Below are 19,310 nucleotides of genomic sequence, written 5' to 3'. Positions count from 1 at the left end.
CTCAGACATTCCTGTACTTTCCCCACCCGTGAAGCGGAATTTTGCCGCAAGGGGCAGGCAGTGCTGAACAACAGTGACTCATGTTTTATTATCTGCTCGACGGCCTGAAGTCCAGCTTGTCTCAAGCTTCCACCCAGAAGACCACGACCAGGGACGCCTTGCTTCTACTCCCCAGTAATCATTTTACAGACGAGCACTGATCACATTTCTTTGAGCTGTTAAACTATGTTTTTGATGGGGCCAATTCCTGTTCAAGATGCCAAGACATCTAGTAAGTGGTTTATGTCAACCCTGAGCATCGTAAGGAGAACCAGCACACAGCGAAGGACCGGGACCAGAACCAGGACAGGGTCCTTGACAGATCATTTCAGTGCCCCTCTCTGTGCCACCCGATGGGTCAAGGTACTTACAGACACGACTCGCCCAGCCCTCAGCCCCACACACACACTTATGTGCCACCCGATGGGTCAAGGTGCTTACAGACACGACTCGCCCAGCCCTCAGCCACACACACACACACACACACACAATCAGGCAAACCTGGTAAAATGAGACCCCTAGCAAGCTGCTGGTGCAAAGACCCATCTCTCCACTTGGGTTAATTGTTGCCCAGCTAGTGATTGTCCCTGTGGAATAAAGGAAAACACTGAGCCAGCAGCAAGAGCTTGACGTGTCCGCACAATAAGACCAGTTTAAAAGTGAACATATGTAAACTATTTATTTGAACATTTGCCACCAATCTGTTAAATACATAACCTGCATCTTTATTTTTTATTCTTCAAGTTAGAATGTCAAAAACAGGATACCAGTATTTACACTTCATATAAGGAATGTTATATGACACTTTTAAGGCGCAAAGTATTTTGGCTTTTTTTCTGGATAGAACGACAGTTGTAGCAAAGAACAGAAGCGAGAATCATTGTGTGATTGTGATTGAGAGGCTGAACGTAAAGGAATAGAAAACCTGGCGATGACTCCGTTGGAAGTGCCCCACCTCACAGTTACACCACATGAAGCAAGGCTTATAAATTATACAGTGAAAAAACTTTACATTTTACATAGAGGTTATTCTATCCAATATTCAAAAAAAAAGGAAAAAAAAAAAAAATTTCACTCCACTACAGATGGATGCCCCTAGGCAACAGTTTTGAAAGTCTGCAGTATCAAGTTGGTTTGGTGGATGAGTCTGTTGGCGCTCACAAAGACGTTTATCGCCCTGGGAGGGAGAGAGGGGGGGTGTTAGCCAAATGGTCATCAGTAAATCATGATGACTGGTCACTCAGAGGACCACTGTGCACTCAATGCAGGAGACATGAGCACAGCGCTAGCATCACACTGCACACAGACACTTACCAAAGAGTATCAGAATTGTAGCAGTCTGCACTGAACAATCAACTGATCTGAACTGATCACATAAGAGCATGATAAACATGTAAATGTTGATGGTTATTAATTCTGTTTAGAATTGTAGAACGACGGATAAACCTTTGTGCAGCTACTCGCAATATATACTGGTCCATATGGTGGAATGTGACAAATTAAGTGTACTTTAGAATCACGTGTCTGCATCCAAGTCTCTTCTTCTGTTGATGTAATGTATTTTATCTGAGATGTACGTTGATTTGGAGAAAAGCATCTGCTAAATGACTACATGCCATTAAGAGAAATCTGCTTGCACTAAAGCAGCACATTTCCCTGTATGTACACAGTGTTCAGGAGCACTTAAATAACCAGGGCCAGCAGGTGGTGTAGTGCAACCACCCTGAATTACTCCAAAAAAATAATGCAACTATGTAAACAGTTAAATAACTAAGTATCTTAACATTGTAAGTCACCTTGGAGAAAAGAGCCAGACAAATAATAAGGTGCACAAGAGGTGCACGCTCCCTGAATCTCTGACAAGTGAGGCAAGCCACAGCGAAAGAGCCTAGGGAAGGCGAGAGGGTTCAACGCAAAGGGCTCTTATGGCGCTCGTCTCATTAAAGAGCCTTACTTTCCATCTTTGAAGTAAGTTTTCAGTGTATCGCTGAAGCTTTTGGAGTACTTCACAAACTCCTTCTTTTGGTGTTCCAGTGCCTGCATAGACAAATTAAAGACCAACACAACTCTGGTGAATCCCTGAATACAATTTGCCAGATAAATGTGCACGTGTTTTTTTACAGATGACAAAGAAGAACTGAAAGCAATTGAAAGAGAGCGTCTTGCTCTCGCTGAGGTGCCTGCGTCGTTCTCACCCTGCGGTTCTGGTACTGGTATTTCTTAAACACGATGTTTACAGTGTCCAGCAGCTCCTTGATTGCACTGGCGATGTCTCTGCGGGTGCCAATTAGAACACAAATCAGCACCAGATGCCGACGACCACATTTCCTCTTCCCCATGATCAGCTGGTGGCCACAAACTTTCAATGTGTTTCTAAACCACACTACAAACTGATGTGAGAAATCACAGCATGTCGCGAGTCGAATAAGAAAAACAGAACAGAAAAGGGAAAAGGGAAAAAAAAACAGCATGGTGAACAAAACTGAGATCAAAGAGTAAGAAATGAAATGACAAAGGTATTCCAGCAATGCTGCAAAACAGTACAGAGAGAGAGAGAGAGAGAGAGAGAGAGAGAGAGAGAGAGAGAGAGAGAGAGAGAGAGAGAGAGAGAGCGCAAGTTCACGAGGGACCAACTTGATGGTCTGCAGGAAGCGCACGCGGTCATTGATCTCGTCCGGGATCTTGCTTAGGATTTGTTTCAGCGCCCGGGCCTTCTCGTTCAGGTCCTGGAACTCCTGCTCAGGCCTGTCAATCATGTATTCTGCAAGTCACACCCATAAGATGGGGGGGGAGAAGGGGAGCGCACATGGACACACAACACACAGTCAGTCACCATGGAGACACCCAAGTCAACTCAAAAAAGGTGTTGGGAAGGAAAAGTGTTCTGATCTGGTGGGTTTCTATATTTATAACCATTCTTTAATCGTCAATGACAAGACTGGAAGGGGCGTTAAAGCCCACCGCTCACATTCACTTTTCTCCTCTTTCTCTGTCCGGATCCAAAGATTCATTTTTCACCAAGCTTTTCTCATACACTTCCCTGTTCTGGACACACCTCCTGCCCAATTCACTGGCTCACATGAAGCTGAGCTCAGGTCCTTATACAGGTCAGCATTTTAGCCACTTTCATCGTCTTGTCAAACATCTCCGGCACGAGGAGGAAACAAGAGGCCACTTTCAGCACTCGCTGAAACAACATCCTGTACAGTTTCTGTTGAGAAACTTCCGACACCAAAACGGTTTTAAGGACAAACTAACATTCCCACATTCACCTCGCCTATCTGTCCTAAACAGGCACCGGGACGGCGGTGACCCCTTTACCACCTGCTGCCAACACGCTCCCTGTGTGAGGGGAGGGTGGCAGCGCAACAGGCAAGTTCAGACCGGAGCACAAAGGCAGCGCTGCACAACACACAGCGCTACCAAACTCAAATGCCGTCGCTTTAACTGTCCACACCTGAAGCCATTGGCAGCGCAAGGCTCACGGTGGCTAGAAAAATACGCAAGACAAAAACAAAAATGTGAGGGAGGCGAGATGGGAGAGCAGAAAAGCACTGGAGGTAGAAAAACCCAGAGATCTGCTGCTGGTGCCATGTGTGGTGGAACAGCGCCACCTATGAGCTGGAACGTATGCGAACAGGTGTGGAGAGATACATGGCGGCTCAGAGCACTGGGATTAGGGGACTTCGGCATCACCGGTACCAAACGCCAAGGAAGGGGCGGGAATGTCACCCAACAGCCAGTCGCACCTCAGGTAATAAAGTTTTCACCATCTACCTGCCTACAAGAAGGGGCAACACGGTGAAGTACGGCAGCAAGAGCGTTGTAACGAAACCCTGTATGAAAACGGTTCTGCTTGCGATGTGGTTCTTGCAAGCGTGTCACGAGAGGACGTCTCTGTCCATCTCACTCACCCTCAACATCGTCGGCTGCCATGCGCAGCAGGGACTCCGTGAAGTTCACCTCCAAGTTCTTCTTCTCCAGGATTTTCACAATGAATTCCTGAGTGAGACCTGGATTCTCCTTCTCTGCCTGCCGCAGGGGGATCAGACCGGCACGGGAAGTACAGTCAGACACCATCATCACAATGACTATCATCACCACCACCAGGATGTGATGCCCAGGAGGGGGCAGAGTCCTCCCCCCGTCCACGGTCACCCTACCTTGATGAAAGCAGCACGCAGCGTCTGAGCTGCAGATAGGTTCACCCTCTCCAGCTGTGAACATGCAGGGGGAGACACAGAGCATTAACATCATACAGGAGGACAGATGAGGTAAAAGCTGACTGCATTCTCAGACCCCTGCAGATGTGACACACACACACACACACACACACACACACACACACACACACACACACACACACACACACACACACACACACGCGTGCGCCTTAATGAAGCCACCGTGACACACAGCCCACAGTCCATGTCGATGACAGGTCACTTGTGATGCAAACAAAGCACACGTGTATTTAATGCTGCGGACACCCTTGTTCACCTCCAAGCACACTGTACGTTCATTTGAAAAGCACTGTGCTTTATCCATCCATTTATTTTTATCTCTTTTTTTTTTTTAAACCAATGTCATTATAACATGTCATTGGCTTTGATGGAAAGAGCAGCTGTGATGGAAAACGAATTTCAGAGAAATCTGACAAAGTTCAATCATGCAAGGCTGTGGGTCCAAGACATAAGAGCGTGTGCGCGCACGTGTGTGTGTTCACAGAAGCTGGATCAAACCTCCCAGAATACTCAGAGTCGCGTCAACAAACTAACGCACTAAAAACATACCGAAGGCCCCACACACCCAGCCATCTCAGCTGCATCTGTTCAGTGCGAGTCTGTCTAACACGTTACACAGAAGTATAAATCACCTCATCTGATACCGAATTTGAGATATTTAAGAAAAAAAGCAGACACACGTCAATGTGCTGCGGCTCTGAGGCTCAAGCCATTGTGGCACACAAGGTAAACGGTCACCACTGCAGCCTTTGTGAGACCGGTAACCCCCGAAGCGTCTATCCAGAGGGCAAGAAATCTTTACCCGTCCCCGCACCTCATTGAAAACAGGGTACATCACGGCATACAGCGTCATGGAAACCATTGAGGTGGCATCAGCTTCATTCTTCATCTCTTCCATTGTCATCCTCGTGTGCAGGTCCACTTCAGGAGAAAATGCGCTACAGAGGACAGACACGGTTAGAGGCCGAGTCCAGTGATGTCTAAGGGGAAAGAGAGAGCAAAGCCATGATCAATCATGACTCATACGGCTGAGTAATTGCTACTGTACCAGTTCAGGATAAGGGCCTTGTTCAGGGGTGCAACTGGGTTTCAAATGGGGATCTCTGGGTCCAGAGGCAGCAGCCCTAACCGCTGCACTACCTGCTGCCACAATACTCAGACGAATCGGTCAACAATCTGCATAGGAGTCTGTGAAGACAATGGATTTTTATTTTCATCATTTCAAACTGGAAGAAAAAATTAAAATTATGATATTAAGATGGCGTCATGTTAATAAAAATGTTAACATAAAGTCTAATTTTTTATTGTTCTTTACAATATCCATGACTTTTATCTTCAGACTTTTACAGAATCTAACTCATAAATAATTCAAGGGATCTGATTAATTAACCTTTTGAGTGTGTCGATAGCCGACCAACGTTTCACATGCTAACGGGATGAATCGGTCAATCATTTGGATCGATTAGGTGGCTGTGGAAACTATTTGTTTCTCAGTAACCTTATAATTATTTTAACTTTCGTGTCACTAAAATGAATGAAGTCTTGGACTTTCTTTATGATTTAAGCTGTTACAGAACCTAACCAACGAGCAAATCGAGGGACACTTGCATTTTTAAGCTTTCACTGACTCACTAGATGAACATGACTGGATTTAGACATTGATCACCGGTCCCGATTCTGTTCTCCACTCCAGGAGCCCTTGTACGTAGTGACCCGCTGCACTAACATCTCCATTAAGCATCAAATGCTCTACATATAGACAAATGGACTATTACTTCAGTGGCTCTGATACAAATGATGCGTGTTGCCGTCACACAGAGGGCTGCAAGCCACCCCTGTAACAAAGAGGGAGATGCTGTGGGAAAGATCTAGAAGCAGAGATGCTATAAAATACAATACTGGGGAGGACATTCAGCGCGTTGCTTTAACGCCAAGCGAGCGAAGCGGACGGCAACAACCCTAAGGAGGCCAAAGCCGAACACCTCAGTTTTCAAATCTGCCGCTCCGTGGAACTTTGAAGTCAAAGGTCATCGCCCGCGAACAACGCCGGGCTCCTGCTTTTCGCGTGGCGCCATTTGTGCGGACGATGGGAAACGACGAAGATCAACGCTGGCTGGAGTCTAATATAAAATGGACCGGCCTTCAAATTACAAGCTACAGTACATAAAAAGAACGAACAAAAGAGCGAAATAAACTGCTTTCGTTCACGGAGGAATTCAGAGGAGAGTATACAACACATAAGGTCACTTTACCAGAAAGAAACAGAAATGAGACAAAGCTACATTACAGAGAGCATGTAGTGCCTTTTAACAGTTATTGAAGCATTGCCTTCTTATAAGGGAATTATTAGATTACCTTATTATTAAATAAATATCGATGACAACAAAAATGTCCGATATAATGGTTGCTTCACCTTATTATTCAGCGAATAGCTCTCAGAGAGTCCCAGCGAATTAAAGCAAGTGCGCAGATGGCCGCAGGGCTCTGTGGATTTCTGGGTGGACACGATGAAAAGAATCGCTGCCGCCGCCCATCCGTCCCATCCATCGCATCCCATCCATCCCATCCATCCCGTAGAGCTCCGGCCGGGTTCAAACCCGACTCTTGCTGTGGCACCTGCGGCCGAAGGACTTACCCCGATCGGTGCGGTCAAGAACGGCCCGGTGAACAAACGAGTAACTCGTTGCTCCCGTTCACCTTTTCCACACACCTGCTTTCTTCCTTTGTCCAGCCAGGAGACAAAGTCTTAGAGTGTGGGACCACCGGTTGATGTGTCCATTTGTCAATGCGGGTAACAATGTTTACAGTGTCAGTTCAGTGAAAGTACCATCACTGATCAAGGGTACAACAGCAGGTAAGAGTGCTAATCATTGTGAGCACAAGCCAAGGAAGGACGCTCAATTACAGTAAGTACAGTATGAGTTGGGGATAAAGGCCAAGCGCGGCTACACCCGCCCCCTCGATTCCTCAGGGCTCCTAGGGACACAGCACAGGCAGGTACTGAGTTGGGCCGAGGACGAGAACGAGGACGAGGTCCCCCCCCCACCGCAGGTAGTAGTTGAACCCCCCCCCCGCAAGCCCGAACACACGGAGCCCCGCTAATCATGATCGTGTCGCCGAACGGACCGCGTCGGTGTGTGAGGGGTCCGGTTCGGCTTCGTGCTCCACAGGAATGTTACGTAATTAAGGCCGGGCGGGAGACGCGGCTGGGAGGTGAGCGCAACGCAGCGAAGCGAAGGGCTCCATTTAGCCGCCTAGCTAATCCAGTGCACTGCCAATATACCTCTCCGAACTCGGTGAAAGCGCCCGCAGTTCGACGCCGGAATTACGGGCTGTGTGCTTTATGCTGCCGAAGCGAACAGTGCGGTACGTACCTGGCCCTTCGCGTCCTCGACGAAAGACAAAAACAACACAACTCCTCTCAGTCTTGTATTTTCCCAGCCGAAGACGGAAGTTTTCTTTATGAGCAGCGGTGTACGGAGGAGAGCCTGTAACGTCACCACGTAACGTCCTGTACTTCCTTGCGTGATAAGCCGCAGTCTTTTTGTAGTCTTTTCCGGATACCGGCGTTGACTCGGAGCTCTACGCAACAATAAAAATACAACTCCCACAAGCACCTTTGCTCTGGGTCTCATTGGAGGCCCAATTTTTAATTGGCACCGCATCTATCCAATGGCTATTATACATGAGGATCCGTTCGAAAGGGTAGTTAAGAAGCAATTCGCTCTCCGTACCAAAAACATCGCGCACTTTTCATTTGCGACAAAAGCGGACCGAATTCATAATTTCGCTACATTTCATCTGAACAGTAGCGTTTAAAGGCGTCTGAAGTAGGATGGTGAAGGACCAATATAGAGTTGGCGATAGATAGGAGGGTCCGCTGCGAAATTATTTATCCCTTGACGGAGGACCGGAGCGGAGGCATCGCCCGCGCGCGCAGCATCGGCAGCATCCGCAGCATCGCAGCGGCCGCCTCGAGACCGCGCGGCGCGCGTGCAGCATCGCAGCGTCTGTCCGGCTCAGCACAGCGCGTGCAGCAGCATCCGTCCCCAAAGCGCCTGGTAAGGAGCGTCCGCGCCTGCCTGTCCCTATATTATTATTATTATTGTCATAATAATATAATCGTTATTCTGTGTCATAATTAACTATATATTAATGTAAATGTTGCAGTTTAATTACAGCTGCTGTGTGTATTTTATAGACTAATAAAGACAGACACACACAATGTGCATATGGATTCTGTGTGTGAGAGAGAGAGAGAGATACTGGCCACATCTTCTTGTTACTGATCATGATGTAACTACACTGGACTGAGAGGAACGTTAATCTGCAGCTCAGCTGTCATTGATTATTGAATAGATTATTGATTATTATAGAAAAAATTGCAAAGAATATTAAAAAAATCATGTCGTGGTCAGCCTGTGTGAGAAACACTGCAGGTATTGGAGATGGACGCTGGTCACTCACACAGAAGCGGGGGTCCAGTCTGATGGCGTGACCCCCCCCCCCCCAACAGTTACCAGCGGAAACCATACAGTAAACATGTAAAAACAAGGTAAAAAAAGACACCAGCGTGTCAGTGTGTGCTGAGTGGGTCCCTCCCGAGCCTGTAGATATGATGTCACCCTGGTCAGCATTTCTGTTCCATATTTCATGAGTAGAAATGAGAGCATTTTATTATCTGTCTGATTACATGCAGTTTTTGTGCTGTCGCGTAATAAAGGGACATTATTGGTGTAATTCTTCAACCGCAGATCTCTGCGTTTATATTTTTGTTTGTAATGATCAGCGCGCGTGCGGGTGTGTGTGCGCGCCGTGCCGCCTCTGCTCTGAGAGCCAGACGTTCACAGGGTGTTGCGTTCATACTGACCGTGTGTTTGGTCCACAGAGGTGAAGCAGGAAGTGGGGGGGTGTATAACCTTGGGGGGGGGGGGGCTCACCTGTCCAAACTCAGCTGTGTGTGTGTGTGTGTGTGTGAGAGAGACACCCTGAGGGGCGAGAGATCCGGCCCTTGAGACCACGTCCTCCGTAGAGTCCCGACCCGGTCGGCTCTCCTCGGCCGCCTCATGGATGCTGCGATCAATTGATTGACTGATCAGCCGGAACGGGTGATCGATAGCCTCGGCCCCGGGTCTGAGCCGGAGCCCCTTTCGGTGCCTTGCTCTCAGAGAGTCTCGCAGGCTCCCGTCCAGGCGGATCCGGTTGCCGGGGGGGTCTCTGGAGCGCTGCCCCTCGCTGGCGACCGCTCGTCTCCATGCTTGAAGACGCTCACCTCCCCGCGCTCCTCAATGGGCCCTTTCATCGCGGGTCTCTCAGCCGGGATTAATAACCTGCAGACCCCGCGTCTTCGCGGAAAGTTCCCCGGGATTCCGTGAGCGGCTCACATGACTCCCGTTTGAGTTCACAAGCGAGGAGAGCGTCTCGTACACCAGTTCTGAGCGGTTTCACTATTTATCGTGCTGGTGGGACGGCCCTTCTCTCATCTTTGTCTTCGTCACACGTGTGCCTTATATTGTCCCTTGCGCACTCTTTCAATGGAGCCCTTGATGCTGACGCCGCCGCTTTCTCACATCTGGCTCCGATGGATAGACTTTGTCCTGCGCACTCAGTATGCAAATCAGGGCGACTTGGACCAATGGGATGGAAGTTTGGAACGAGGAAGTTGGAGCTTCATTCTGCTGTTTTCAGCGCCATTTCCTGGTCCAGTTCTCCAGCTCATTCCACGCCTGGCGTTTACTGTCTCGCGTTTATTTTGCACGTGGCGTCACTTTGGCCTTCCGGAGTGGAGGAGGTGAGCGGCGGCCAATCGGTGTGCCGACCGCACTGCATTCTGGGTATTATCTATCCTGAATGCTCTCATTTAGCAGGTGATGACCCCCAGGAGCAAATCTGCAAAGCTGGTTAGTATTGATTGCTACTGCAATTAATTTTGAGTCCTGGGGCTCGGGGGGGGGAGCGTTGGTATTTTGGGCCTTACAGCCCCACCATGGAGGGGCGCCTCGTGCGCTTTGGGATGAGAACAATCCTTATACCCATCGGATTCCTCTCACAGCGCACGTCTCATCGCTGTTCTCCAGGAGCTTAGTTTCCACAGAAACACCTATGGTTTCCCTTCAAAATGCACTTTGGACAGATACTGCGTGTGAGTGTGTCCCTCTGAGCATCTGCAGGTTCAGTGCACTGTCCCACTGCATGAACGCAGTGTGTCCCGGGCGCCGCTGGCATGTCGTGCGAAGTGGAGCCACCAGATGGGTCGGGATGCCGATCTGTTCTGTGATTATGATTACGATTATGTGGAGCGATGAGGAGAGACGTTTACGGCTCGAGGGGAGGATGTTACCACGGCGATGAGTGCTCCGCGTGGCGTGGGGAAGTGCATGGCGACACGCGGTCAGCCCAATAGACAGGAGGAGCTCTCCTAGAGGATCTGTGGGCGGTCAGCGGTTCACTTGGGGTCACCAGGAAATGACCCCTCATCCCCCCCCCCCCAAGATCTGACCCAGAGTTGCAGCACCTCAATACAAACGTGTCAGGAGAACTTTGCTGCGTCGGTCAGCGGTTGCCGGTGGCCCCGAGGAGCCTGAGTGACAGCGATGTGGAGCGAGCGTTTGCAGGAGGCCTGACGGGAAGCAGAGCAGCGCAGAGTCTCAGTGTCTCCCTGGAGGCCCTTCCTGTCCATCAACTGAAGCTGGAGCTGACCTCGTAGCGCGCCCCCTGCAGGCCACTCGCATACCGCAGTACGTAGTGTTGCCGTGGCAGGAAGCTCGAGTCTCCAGATAATTGCTACTTGTGCATGTGTCTCTCCTCCTGTCCTTCTGTCCGTGTGCGATCCATGTGGTGCATGGGATGTGGTTGAGGACCCTGCTCTCTTTCCACTGACTCTGACTCTGGGATTAACACACGTGTGCAGGACGGGATCATCTGTGCTCACATCGCTCAGGGATTTCACTGCTGACACAGGTTTTACAGCTGAGCTCTAAACCCCACTGGCTGCATGATTAAGACCCGGGACACATGCTGCTCTCGAACCCTCGGACTCCTGGAGAAAAATAGCGGCAATACATGAAGTTGTACAGTGTTTCCCGCACAGTTTTGTGTGTGTGTGTGTGTGTGTGTGTGTGTTGACATCATCATGGCATCTTCTCTTTGCAGCTGGGTGGTGCTCTGCCTCTGCACCTGTCATTGAACACACCTGGGCAGTTTGCCGTTGGAGGGGAGCTCACGGGATCAGAACAAGCTGTTCCATGGGGGAGGGGCGTTGAAGAAAATTTGCTGGGGGAGGGGGGATGTTTCGGTGTTTCTTCTCACCTCCTCCCGTCCCGTCTCCTGGATGCCCCACGGATGAGCAGCGTGACTCTGTGTGTTCCTGTGCGTGCGGGGAGAGTCCCTCCTTCTGTCTCTCTTCGTCTCTCCCTGGACGCAGTCCCATCACGCATTTCCCTGTCGCTCCGAACACACAGCACACCTCTGCGATTTGTTTTTGCGGAGAGGTTGCTAGGCAACGGCGGGGGCAGGCTGTCCCGGTGGGGTGCCGGAGCTCCGGCGGAAGGGCAGCGGTGGAGAAGTGGGGAGCAGGAAGGGAACCGGTGTGATCCGCGGGGTCGCTGCACAGGAGCGACGTTCCCGTGATTTTCCCGTGACGTTCCCGTGTTCGCAGCGGTCCCCCCCTCCCTCACGATAACTCTTCTCTCTCCTCTCTCGTCCCTGACGCCCCGCCCCCAGCCGAGCCTCGCGATGCTCGCCGTGCGCCTCCTGCTGCTGCTCGTCCTGCAGGCCCCGTGCCGGGCGGGGGGCGCCCCCGAGGACCCAACGGCCGAGCTCTCCGTGCGGCTGTACCACCAGCTGCAGGCGGGGGGCGCCGAGGACAACATCGTCTTCTCGCCCCTGAGCGTGGGGCTGGCGCTCGGGCTGGTGGAGCTGGGGGCGCGGGGCTCCTCCCTCGAGGAGATCCGCCGGGCCGTTGGGTACGGCCACCTGACGGCAGGTACGTGGGGTGGGGGGCACGGGGGGCGCTGCGTTCGGGTTCCGCCCTGTGCCGCCGCGACTCACCTGGGCCGCGCTCTGCCCTCGCCTCCCGTCCAGGTGAGGAGTTTTCCTTCCTGCGCAACGCCAGCCGGGAGCTGGAGGCCGACGACGGTCGCTGCGTGGTGCGCGTGGCCAACTCTCTCTTCCTCCAGGTGGGGGTGCACTTCGACCCCGAGTTCCTGCGCCTCGCCAGGAAGTACTTCAAGGCCGACGTGGAGACGGTGGATTTCGGCGAGTCGGCCGCCACGGCCCAGCGCATCAACGCCTGGGTGGAGAACCACACGGAGAGTGAGTTGGGGGGGGGGAGGGGGGCTCTGGTCGCCACGACAACAGCAGCTCTGGACGGCGTGGAACGCAGGGCAATTATTTTAAACCGGAAAAATAAACCACCAGACCGTCTCGGCAAAAGAAACTTTCTCATCGTCTGTGACTCGGTTCTTGAACATTTTTGCAGGTTTTATCGTACTGACAGCCTTTCCTCCCCCCCCTTTTCTTTTCTCTCTCTTTTTTCTCTTCTGTCTTTTCAGTTTTTCTCTCTTTTATCAAATTGCTTTTCGCAGCAGAGCGACCGCGACCTGTGTTTATGTGCCGAACCTGCAGGTGGCGGTACAGAGCGCCCAAATAGAACAGGAGTGTGCGTTCGCTGCGTTCAACTCGCTGCCACAGTGTTTACAGCTCCTGTCCGCTGTTCCCAAGTGTCGCTGATCAGTAACAAGACGAGGAACATTGTGTGTTTGTGGGATCAGTAGGAACCCGTGGAGATGACGTCTTTGTTTTCAGTTTTTGCGATGGACTGGCGTCCCGTCCTGGTGTGTCCCCTCCCCCGTGCGTGTGTGTACTTTCAGTTGTAATGTAAGTCAAAGTTAACAAAAATGATCAAATGGAAACTTGTCCAAAGAGTTGAACCGAGGACAGCAGACAGCAACGTGTGGGATTTTTACAGAGCCCAAGCAGTGACTGAATGGAGGGGCGTCTCTGTTGCGTGACTTTTATTGACTGTGGTCACTTGGAGGTTTAGAGACTTTCGAGTTACGAACAGAATGAGTTACAAACGGACTTGGGGCCCCAGGTGTGTTTGCGGCGCCTTGAACCGGACGCCTCGGCACAGCCGTTCCTCCGCGTACCTGTAGAGCGCAGCGCTGTAGATACGGGGAGTAAAATGGGGAGTAACGTGCCGCTCCCGTCCAGGTAAAATCCGCGACCTGCTGTCGGCCGACGACCTGGGCAGCCCGACGCGCCTCGCGCTCGTCAACGCCGTCTACTTCCGCGGCAGCTGGAAGAACCAGTTCCGGCCCGAGAACACGCGCACCTTCTCCTTCAGCCGCGACGATGGCACCGAAGTGCAGACCCTCATGATGTACCAGCAGGGGGACTTTTACTATGGTGGGTCTGTCTGAGTGTGTGTGTGTGTGTGTGTGTGTGTGTGGGGGGGGGAGCTCCCTGCTAACGCGAGGGATTGGGGGGCTTTGGGAACAGCACCAGCTACAGCTGACCTGGGGCGGGGGAAGGTGGGAAGGAGGGGAGGGACCGACCGCCGAAGCGCCGTCATTCGTACCCACAATGCACCGTTTCCGCTCCCGGCCCACCTGTTCCCCCGTCTCTCCGCCAGGGGAGTTCAGCGACGGCTCCACGGAGGCGGGGGGTGTGTACCAGGTGCTGGAGATGCCCTACGAGGGCGAGGAGCTCAGCATGATGGTGGTGCTGCCCCGGCAGGAGGTGCCCCTGGCCACGCTGGAGCCCATCATCCAGGCGCAGCTCCTTGACGAGTGGGCCTCCAACGTCAAGAAGCAGAAGGTGGAGGTGTACCTGCCCAGGTGTGTGTGTGTAGCGGCGCCAGCGGTGCCACACCATTCACGCGCGCCGCTGTGGAGTCGGCTAAGGCTTCGCCGTGACTTCCCCCCTCGCGTCGCACGGCAGGTTCAAGGTGGAGCAGAAGTTGGACCTGAAGGAATTGCTGCAGAAGCTGGGCATCAAGGACATCTTCGGCAAAGACGCAGACCTGTCAGCCATGACGGGAGGTGAGGGAACGCCCCCCCCAAGCACAAAATAATAATATTTCCTTCGGTTTCGAAAAACGAAAATCATAGGGGAAAATTCACTTGATGTCAATATTTCAGCCAATTGACCTACGTGAAACTTCTGGAAGTAACACAGAAATATGTGCTATTTCGGCTATATCGTAAGTGCAGGTGTGATGTGTACTGGTGAAAGGAACCCAAAGTGACGACAAAAAGCTGAGCAGTTTGAAGTGATTTTTGTGCCAACAGCTCAACTCGCAGCAAGAGAAGTGGGAGGAGTTTTCCCAACACAACGTGGTTTCAGTAACTTTGTTTCCAGCAGCTCCGAACGGGAAACACGGCAATGATCTCGCGAAGGTCGTCGGTCGCGTGACCTCGGTGCCCTTTGACCTCTCTGACCCGTGTGTCCCTGCGGTGCAGAGGAGAAGGAGCTGTTCGTCAGCAAGGCTGTGCAGAAGGCGTACCTGGAGGTGACCGAGGAGGGGGCGGAGGGCGCCGTCGGCTCAGGTGAGCCGCCTCTGTGACCGCGGCGCTAAGAGCGCCCCCTGCTGTTCGCCGGGCGCTCACACCGATGCCGTGTCTCCCGCAGGGATGATCGCGCTCACGAGGACCCTGGTGCTGTATCCCCAGGTGATGGCGGACCACCCCTTCTTCTTCGTCATCAGGAGCAGGAAGTCAGGTCCGCGGAAAGAACGTCTGCGAAGAGCGCTTCCGGTGTCCGTGACGCCCTTCCGCACAATCCGTGTCTGAACTTCTCTTTTGCAGGTTCCGTTCTCTTCATGGGCCGGGTCATGAACCCAGAGGTCGTCGAGTACAGCGATCCCGAATTCGAAGCGGCGTAGCTCCGCCCACCCCATCCGTCGGAATGTGACAAACACATTAGAGACCCCCCACCCCATCGCTGTCATTCCCCTTTTCCTTTTATTACTTTTCGAGGGTGTTTGGCGTCAGCGTTTTAACCGTGGCAAACCGGCGAGAGAGCAACCGGACCGGACGGAGCCGCGGATTTCAGCGTGGAACGCCTCGCCGCCTCGCCACCTCACCCCCCGATCCCACCCCACCCCACCCCTCCCCGGGCTCCAACCCCCACGAGGCTCACTGCGGTTCGCGCGCCGCTCCCTCACTGTACCTTCGCTGTCGTGTCTGTAGAGGAGTAGCTGTTCATTGCAGAATCGTGTGCTCCCCCCCGACCCCCCCCCCCACCCAGAGGGACGGCTCAGACGCCACTCCGCTACTAACGGGCCTTACATGAGTTGTTGATAGTGTACAGGTGGCGATGCCGGGACGCACGTGGCCCCCGGGAGGTCGGGCCCCCAGTGCAGAAAAAAAAATCACCAGCTGCATTCACTCGGAACAAAGAAAAATAAATATGAATGTGTTCAAGTTGGCTTGTTGTCCCGTGTCCTTGTGTCCTTCTTGCCACTAGGGGGCGGCTGGCGAGGGCTCCTCCGTCTGCGGGTTTCCGATACACACGTGCTGAGCGACTCGGCATTGCGGGAAGCTGCTTTAGACACTAGGTGGCGTAGTGATGTCAGGCGTCACCCTGCAGTCAAAGCACCGGGCTGTAATACCTTGGGGGGGGGGTGCGGTGGCGCAGCGGGTTCGGCCGGGTCCCGCTCTGTGGCGGGTCTGGGGTTCGAGTCCCGCTTGGGGTGCCTTGAGGTGGACTGGCGTCCCGTCCCGGGTGCGTCCCTTCGCCTTGCGTTTCCGGGTTAGGCTGCGGCTCCCCGCGATCCCGTATGGGACAAGCGGTCTCAGATGGTGTGTGTGTGTGTGTGCGTGTGTGTGTGTGTGTAATACCTGAATTAATAAATCATTATTTGTGTAACCTGCGCAACTGAACTGCGGTAGGAACACGTTTCACCTGCTGATTGACCTCAGGGTCACTGTGGCCTCCACCCAGTGACATCCCCTGCGGGTCGCCCTGTTGCCAGGCAACCGGGCCCCGTCCACACGCGCCTGCTCTGCTCTGCCGGGTGTGTGTGTGTGTGTGTGTGTGTGTGTGAGTGAGAGAGAGAGAGAGAGAGAGAGAGAGAGAGAGAGAGAGAGAGAGCTAGACAGGGACAGAGAGCCCGGGACAGACCGTGCAGCAGGAGATGTCAGAGAGGTAAGTGCAGGAAAGCGACACACACACACACACACACACACACACACACACACAAGCCGAACTGCCAAAAGGCAACAAGAAACTGGGCTTCAGTGTCCTCCATCTTTTACCTCAGTCTGCTGCCTCTTGTACTCTGCCTTGTTCTGGAGAAGAAGCTGCAAACCTTCTCGTCTGACTGTGTGTGTGTGTGTGTGTGTGTGTGTGTGTCTGTGCGCGCGCGTGCGTGTGCGCGTCTGCGCGTGCAGGTATCTGATGTCCTTTATGTACGCATGAGAAGTGAAGGACACCTGCTCAGGTGTTCTGCTGTATGGTTCATGGGAGTCGAACCCCATGCCCAGGAGGACCACACACACACACACACACACACACACACACACACACACACACACACTTCAGCCGCACTGTTTGAGCACTGACTCCCTGTGCCACACAGTGTCCTCTGACAAATGTTCGGAGACGCAAACATTGTTGTGTTAATTTGTTTATGTGGTTCAGTGTGTTTCGTGTGACCCGAAAAGGCCTTTATTCTGTCACTAGCGTAACGTACACTGCTTTGTACCGTGGTACGTGACAAATGTGCCACTCGAGAATCGGTGTCTACGTCCAAATCTCTCCATCTGTTGAAGCGATTAACTCTTTGTGTTCTTCGCGTCCGATAAATGAATGTAATGTACAGCGAAGGACGTCTGTTTCATTAACCCTTTCCTGACCGTGGACAAACTAAACTGGGTGGCGAACGCACTTCTGGTCCCAGCTGCGTGTGTAAGCGGGGGCATCCGTGAGCTCGTCCCCTTCAACACGCATCCTGTGTAAACGGTTCTCCCAGCTCCTCTGGGGTGGTGAGCGGCGCTCCCAAGTCCCAGTCGTCGCGGTCCTCTGAGCTCGGGGAGCCCACGTCCTCGGTGGCGCGGGCGTCCAGGCGGAGGCTCTCGGCAGGACGGAGTCCGGACTCGGGGATCGCCGCCACGCCTGTGAGCACCTGAGCGCCGGCCGCGTTCGCCTGCGGGAGGCGGAGGCACCAGCTAACGTCCCTCCGTGTCCCTCCTGCATTTCAGCTGCCCTCGAGCCGCTTCAAGTACCTCTCGTGGAACCAGTTAGAGGAGAGCGAGCTCCGCGGCGACCAGCTCGCCTGTCCCCGGGTGCGAGAAGGTGACACCTTAACTGCATCTCTCATCAGTTTACAGCAGCAGAATTTCAGTTTTAATCCTTTTACTGATATCCTGGAGCCTGGAGGGGTTTGCATTCGTACCCTTTTCGCTGAAGCTGTTTGTGGGTTCAACAGCAGGAGCCCAAGCGTTGTTTCACATCCCTGCAGCTGCTCCACTTCCGGCCACTCGGTGGTCCCCCAAAAGTCTCTAGGTTCTCGGTTTTGGCACCAGTGTGGTGTAATAAGCTCCTGTGTCCCTCAGAGCTGCTGAATCCTTCCCACGTTGAAGAAGGGTCTCGAACCCATCTTTTCGAGAGCCCCTGGTCTCCGGACAGCTCCACTGATGAGTCCAGCACCACGTGCTATGATTATCTATGAATTTCCGGTTTGAATGTCATTTCCATAGAAGCTCCTGGAGGGATGTGAACCAGTAATGTGGTGCGAGACACACAAGCTGTGTGTGTGTCTGGACCCTGTTTGTATGCCACTTTGGAGAACAGCAAGTGCCTGTTAATAACAAGTCCAGGATCCCAGGCAGAGCGCCACCTACTGGTGCTGTGTGTGTTCCTGCGGCCAATAGGACCGCCTCGTCAAGACATCCTGTGCAGGGGGGAGGGGGACACCCATGAGGACGCGAGGAGGACATGGAGGCGCCGGGGGGAACAGGGCAGCTGGGAGGAGAGGCTGCAGGAGAACTGGGAGAACTGCGTGGTGAGAGAACTGCCAAGAGCCCCTGGTCTGCCATGTGTCTCACTTTTGAGTTGCGTGGCTTTTGTTCTGAGAGAGTGTGTGTGTGTGTGTGTGTGCGCGTGTGCCTGTGCGTGTGCGTGTGCATACGTACACATACGTACGCGCTTTTGCTCTCCGCTCCCAGGAGCTCAACCTGTCCTTCCAGGACCTGGGCGACCCGTACCAGCTCGAGAACTTCTGCCGAATCCTGCGCCGACTGATCCGCGTAGAGCGCCTCCAGCTGGTGGACAACGCACTGAGGGACCTGAGTTCTATCCGCCTGCCAAGGTGGATTTCCCACAATCCCCCCAGGAGCCTGGGAAGAGGCAGGCGTCTCACGGAGACACTCAGGCTTTCCAGGCGCGCGTCAAACATCGCTTCTGTGTTTGCTTGTTTGTCGGCGCAGGTGCGGAAGCCTGAATCTGCACAGGAACCGGCTGACGTCGATCCGGCAGCTGCCGGCGGTGCCGCGGATCCAGCACCTGTGCCTGTCGGAGAACGCCATCGGATCGCTGGGTGAGCTGGTGCTGCTGGGGGCCGCGCCGCTGGAGTCGCTCACCCTGCGCCGCAACCCGTGTGCCTTCCTGGAGGACTACCGTGCACGGTGAGTGTGACCCCACGCGATCCCGGCCCGAGAATAACGAGGACTATTAATTCTAATAAAGTCAAATATTTTATTAACAGAGTACTCACAGCAACAGGACGTCACAAAGTGCTTTGAGGTGCCCCCCAACCCACCGAAAGCGGACACATATTTGCGTCCAGAGAGGCCCGTGTCCAGCGCACGGTCGGGGATCATGAACCAATCAGGTTTAAGACGAAAGAAAAAGCACTTAGATAAAGTGTGAGAACTCGAAATGCGGTCCGTTCCCAACTGCCGACACCCACCGGCGACCGTCCCGAGAGAACCCAAGCGGAGACACACAGTGGACAGATGTGGGGCTGGACAGGGCGCCGCTGCCCGGGGACGAGCGAGGTGTGCCATCGGTCACGGACACCCG

At 53.1% G+C, this 19,310-nt stretch overlaps 2 protein-coding genes across 4 annotated transcripts; one reads left to right on the top strand and one right to left on the bottom strand.

Moving 5' to 3' along the window:
- Positions 1–699: 699 nt before the first annotated feature.
- On the bottom strand, positions 700–7,793 carry pdcd10a (programmed cell death 10a). 2 transcript variants are annotated; one of them, XM_018736199.2, is made up of 9 exons: positions 7,658–7,793; positions 5,332–5,471; positions 5,098–5,221; positions 4,203–4,256; positions 3,954–4,071; positions 2,674–2,800; positions 2,235–2,313; positions 1,994–2,076; positions 700–1,216 (listed from the first exon to the last, which is right to left on the bottom strand). In XM_018736199.2, the coding sequence occupies exons 3-9, from the start codon at positions 5,185–5,187 to the stop codon at positions 1,135–1,137; spliced, it is 633 nt and encodes a 210-aa protein (XP_018591715.1). In that variant the 5' UTR covers positions 5,188–5,221; positions 5,332–5,471; positions 7,658–7,793; the 3' UTR covers positions 700–1,134. The 2 variants fall into 2 exon arrangements, with proteins under 2 accessions (XP_018591715.1, XP_018591714.1); XM_018736198.2 differs by lacking the exon at positions 5,332–5,471 and having other exon boundaries at positions 5,098–5,263.
- Positions 7,794–7,980: 187 nt separating this feature from the next.
- Positions 7,981–15,675, top strand: serpini1 (serpin peptidase inhibitor, clade I (neuroserpin), member 1). Of its 2 annotated transcripts, XM_029255210.1 has the most exons (9): positions 7,981–8,344; positions 12,006–12,267; positions 12,366–12,596; positions 13,497–13,691; positions 13,918–14,122; positions 14,226–14,326; positions 14,747–14,833; positions 14,916–15,005; positions 15,092–15,675. In XM_029255210.1, the coding sequence occupies exons 2-9, from the start codon at positions 12,018–12,020 to the stop codon at positions 15,166–15,168; spliced, it is 1,236 nt and encodes a 411-aa protein (XP_029111043.1). In that variant the 5' UTR covers positions 7,981–8,344; positions 12,006–12,017; the 3' UTR covers positions 15,169–15,675. The 2 variants fall into 2 exon arrangements, with proteins under 2 accessions (XP_029111043.1, XP_029111044.1); XM_029255211.1 differs by lacking the exon at positions 15,092–15,675 and having other exon boundaries at positions 14,747–14,796; positions 14,916–14,994.
- The last annotated feature ends 3,635 nt before the right edge of the window (positions 15,676–19,310 follow it).

Source organism: Scleropages formosus, chromosome 10 (genome assembly GCF_900964775.1).
Source record: "Scleropages formosus chromosome 10, fSclFor1.1, whole genome shotgun sequence".
Lineage (NCBI taxonomy): Eukaryota > Metazoa > Chordata > Actinopteri > Osteoglossiformes > Osteoglossidae > Scleropages > Scleropages formosus.
Note: the sequence above shows the minus strand (reverse complement) of the source record. Positions and strands in the feature narration are given on the sequence as shown.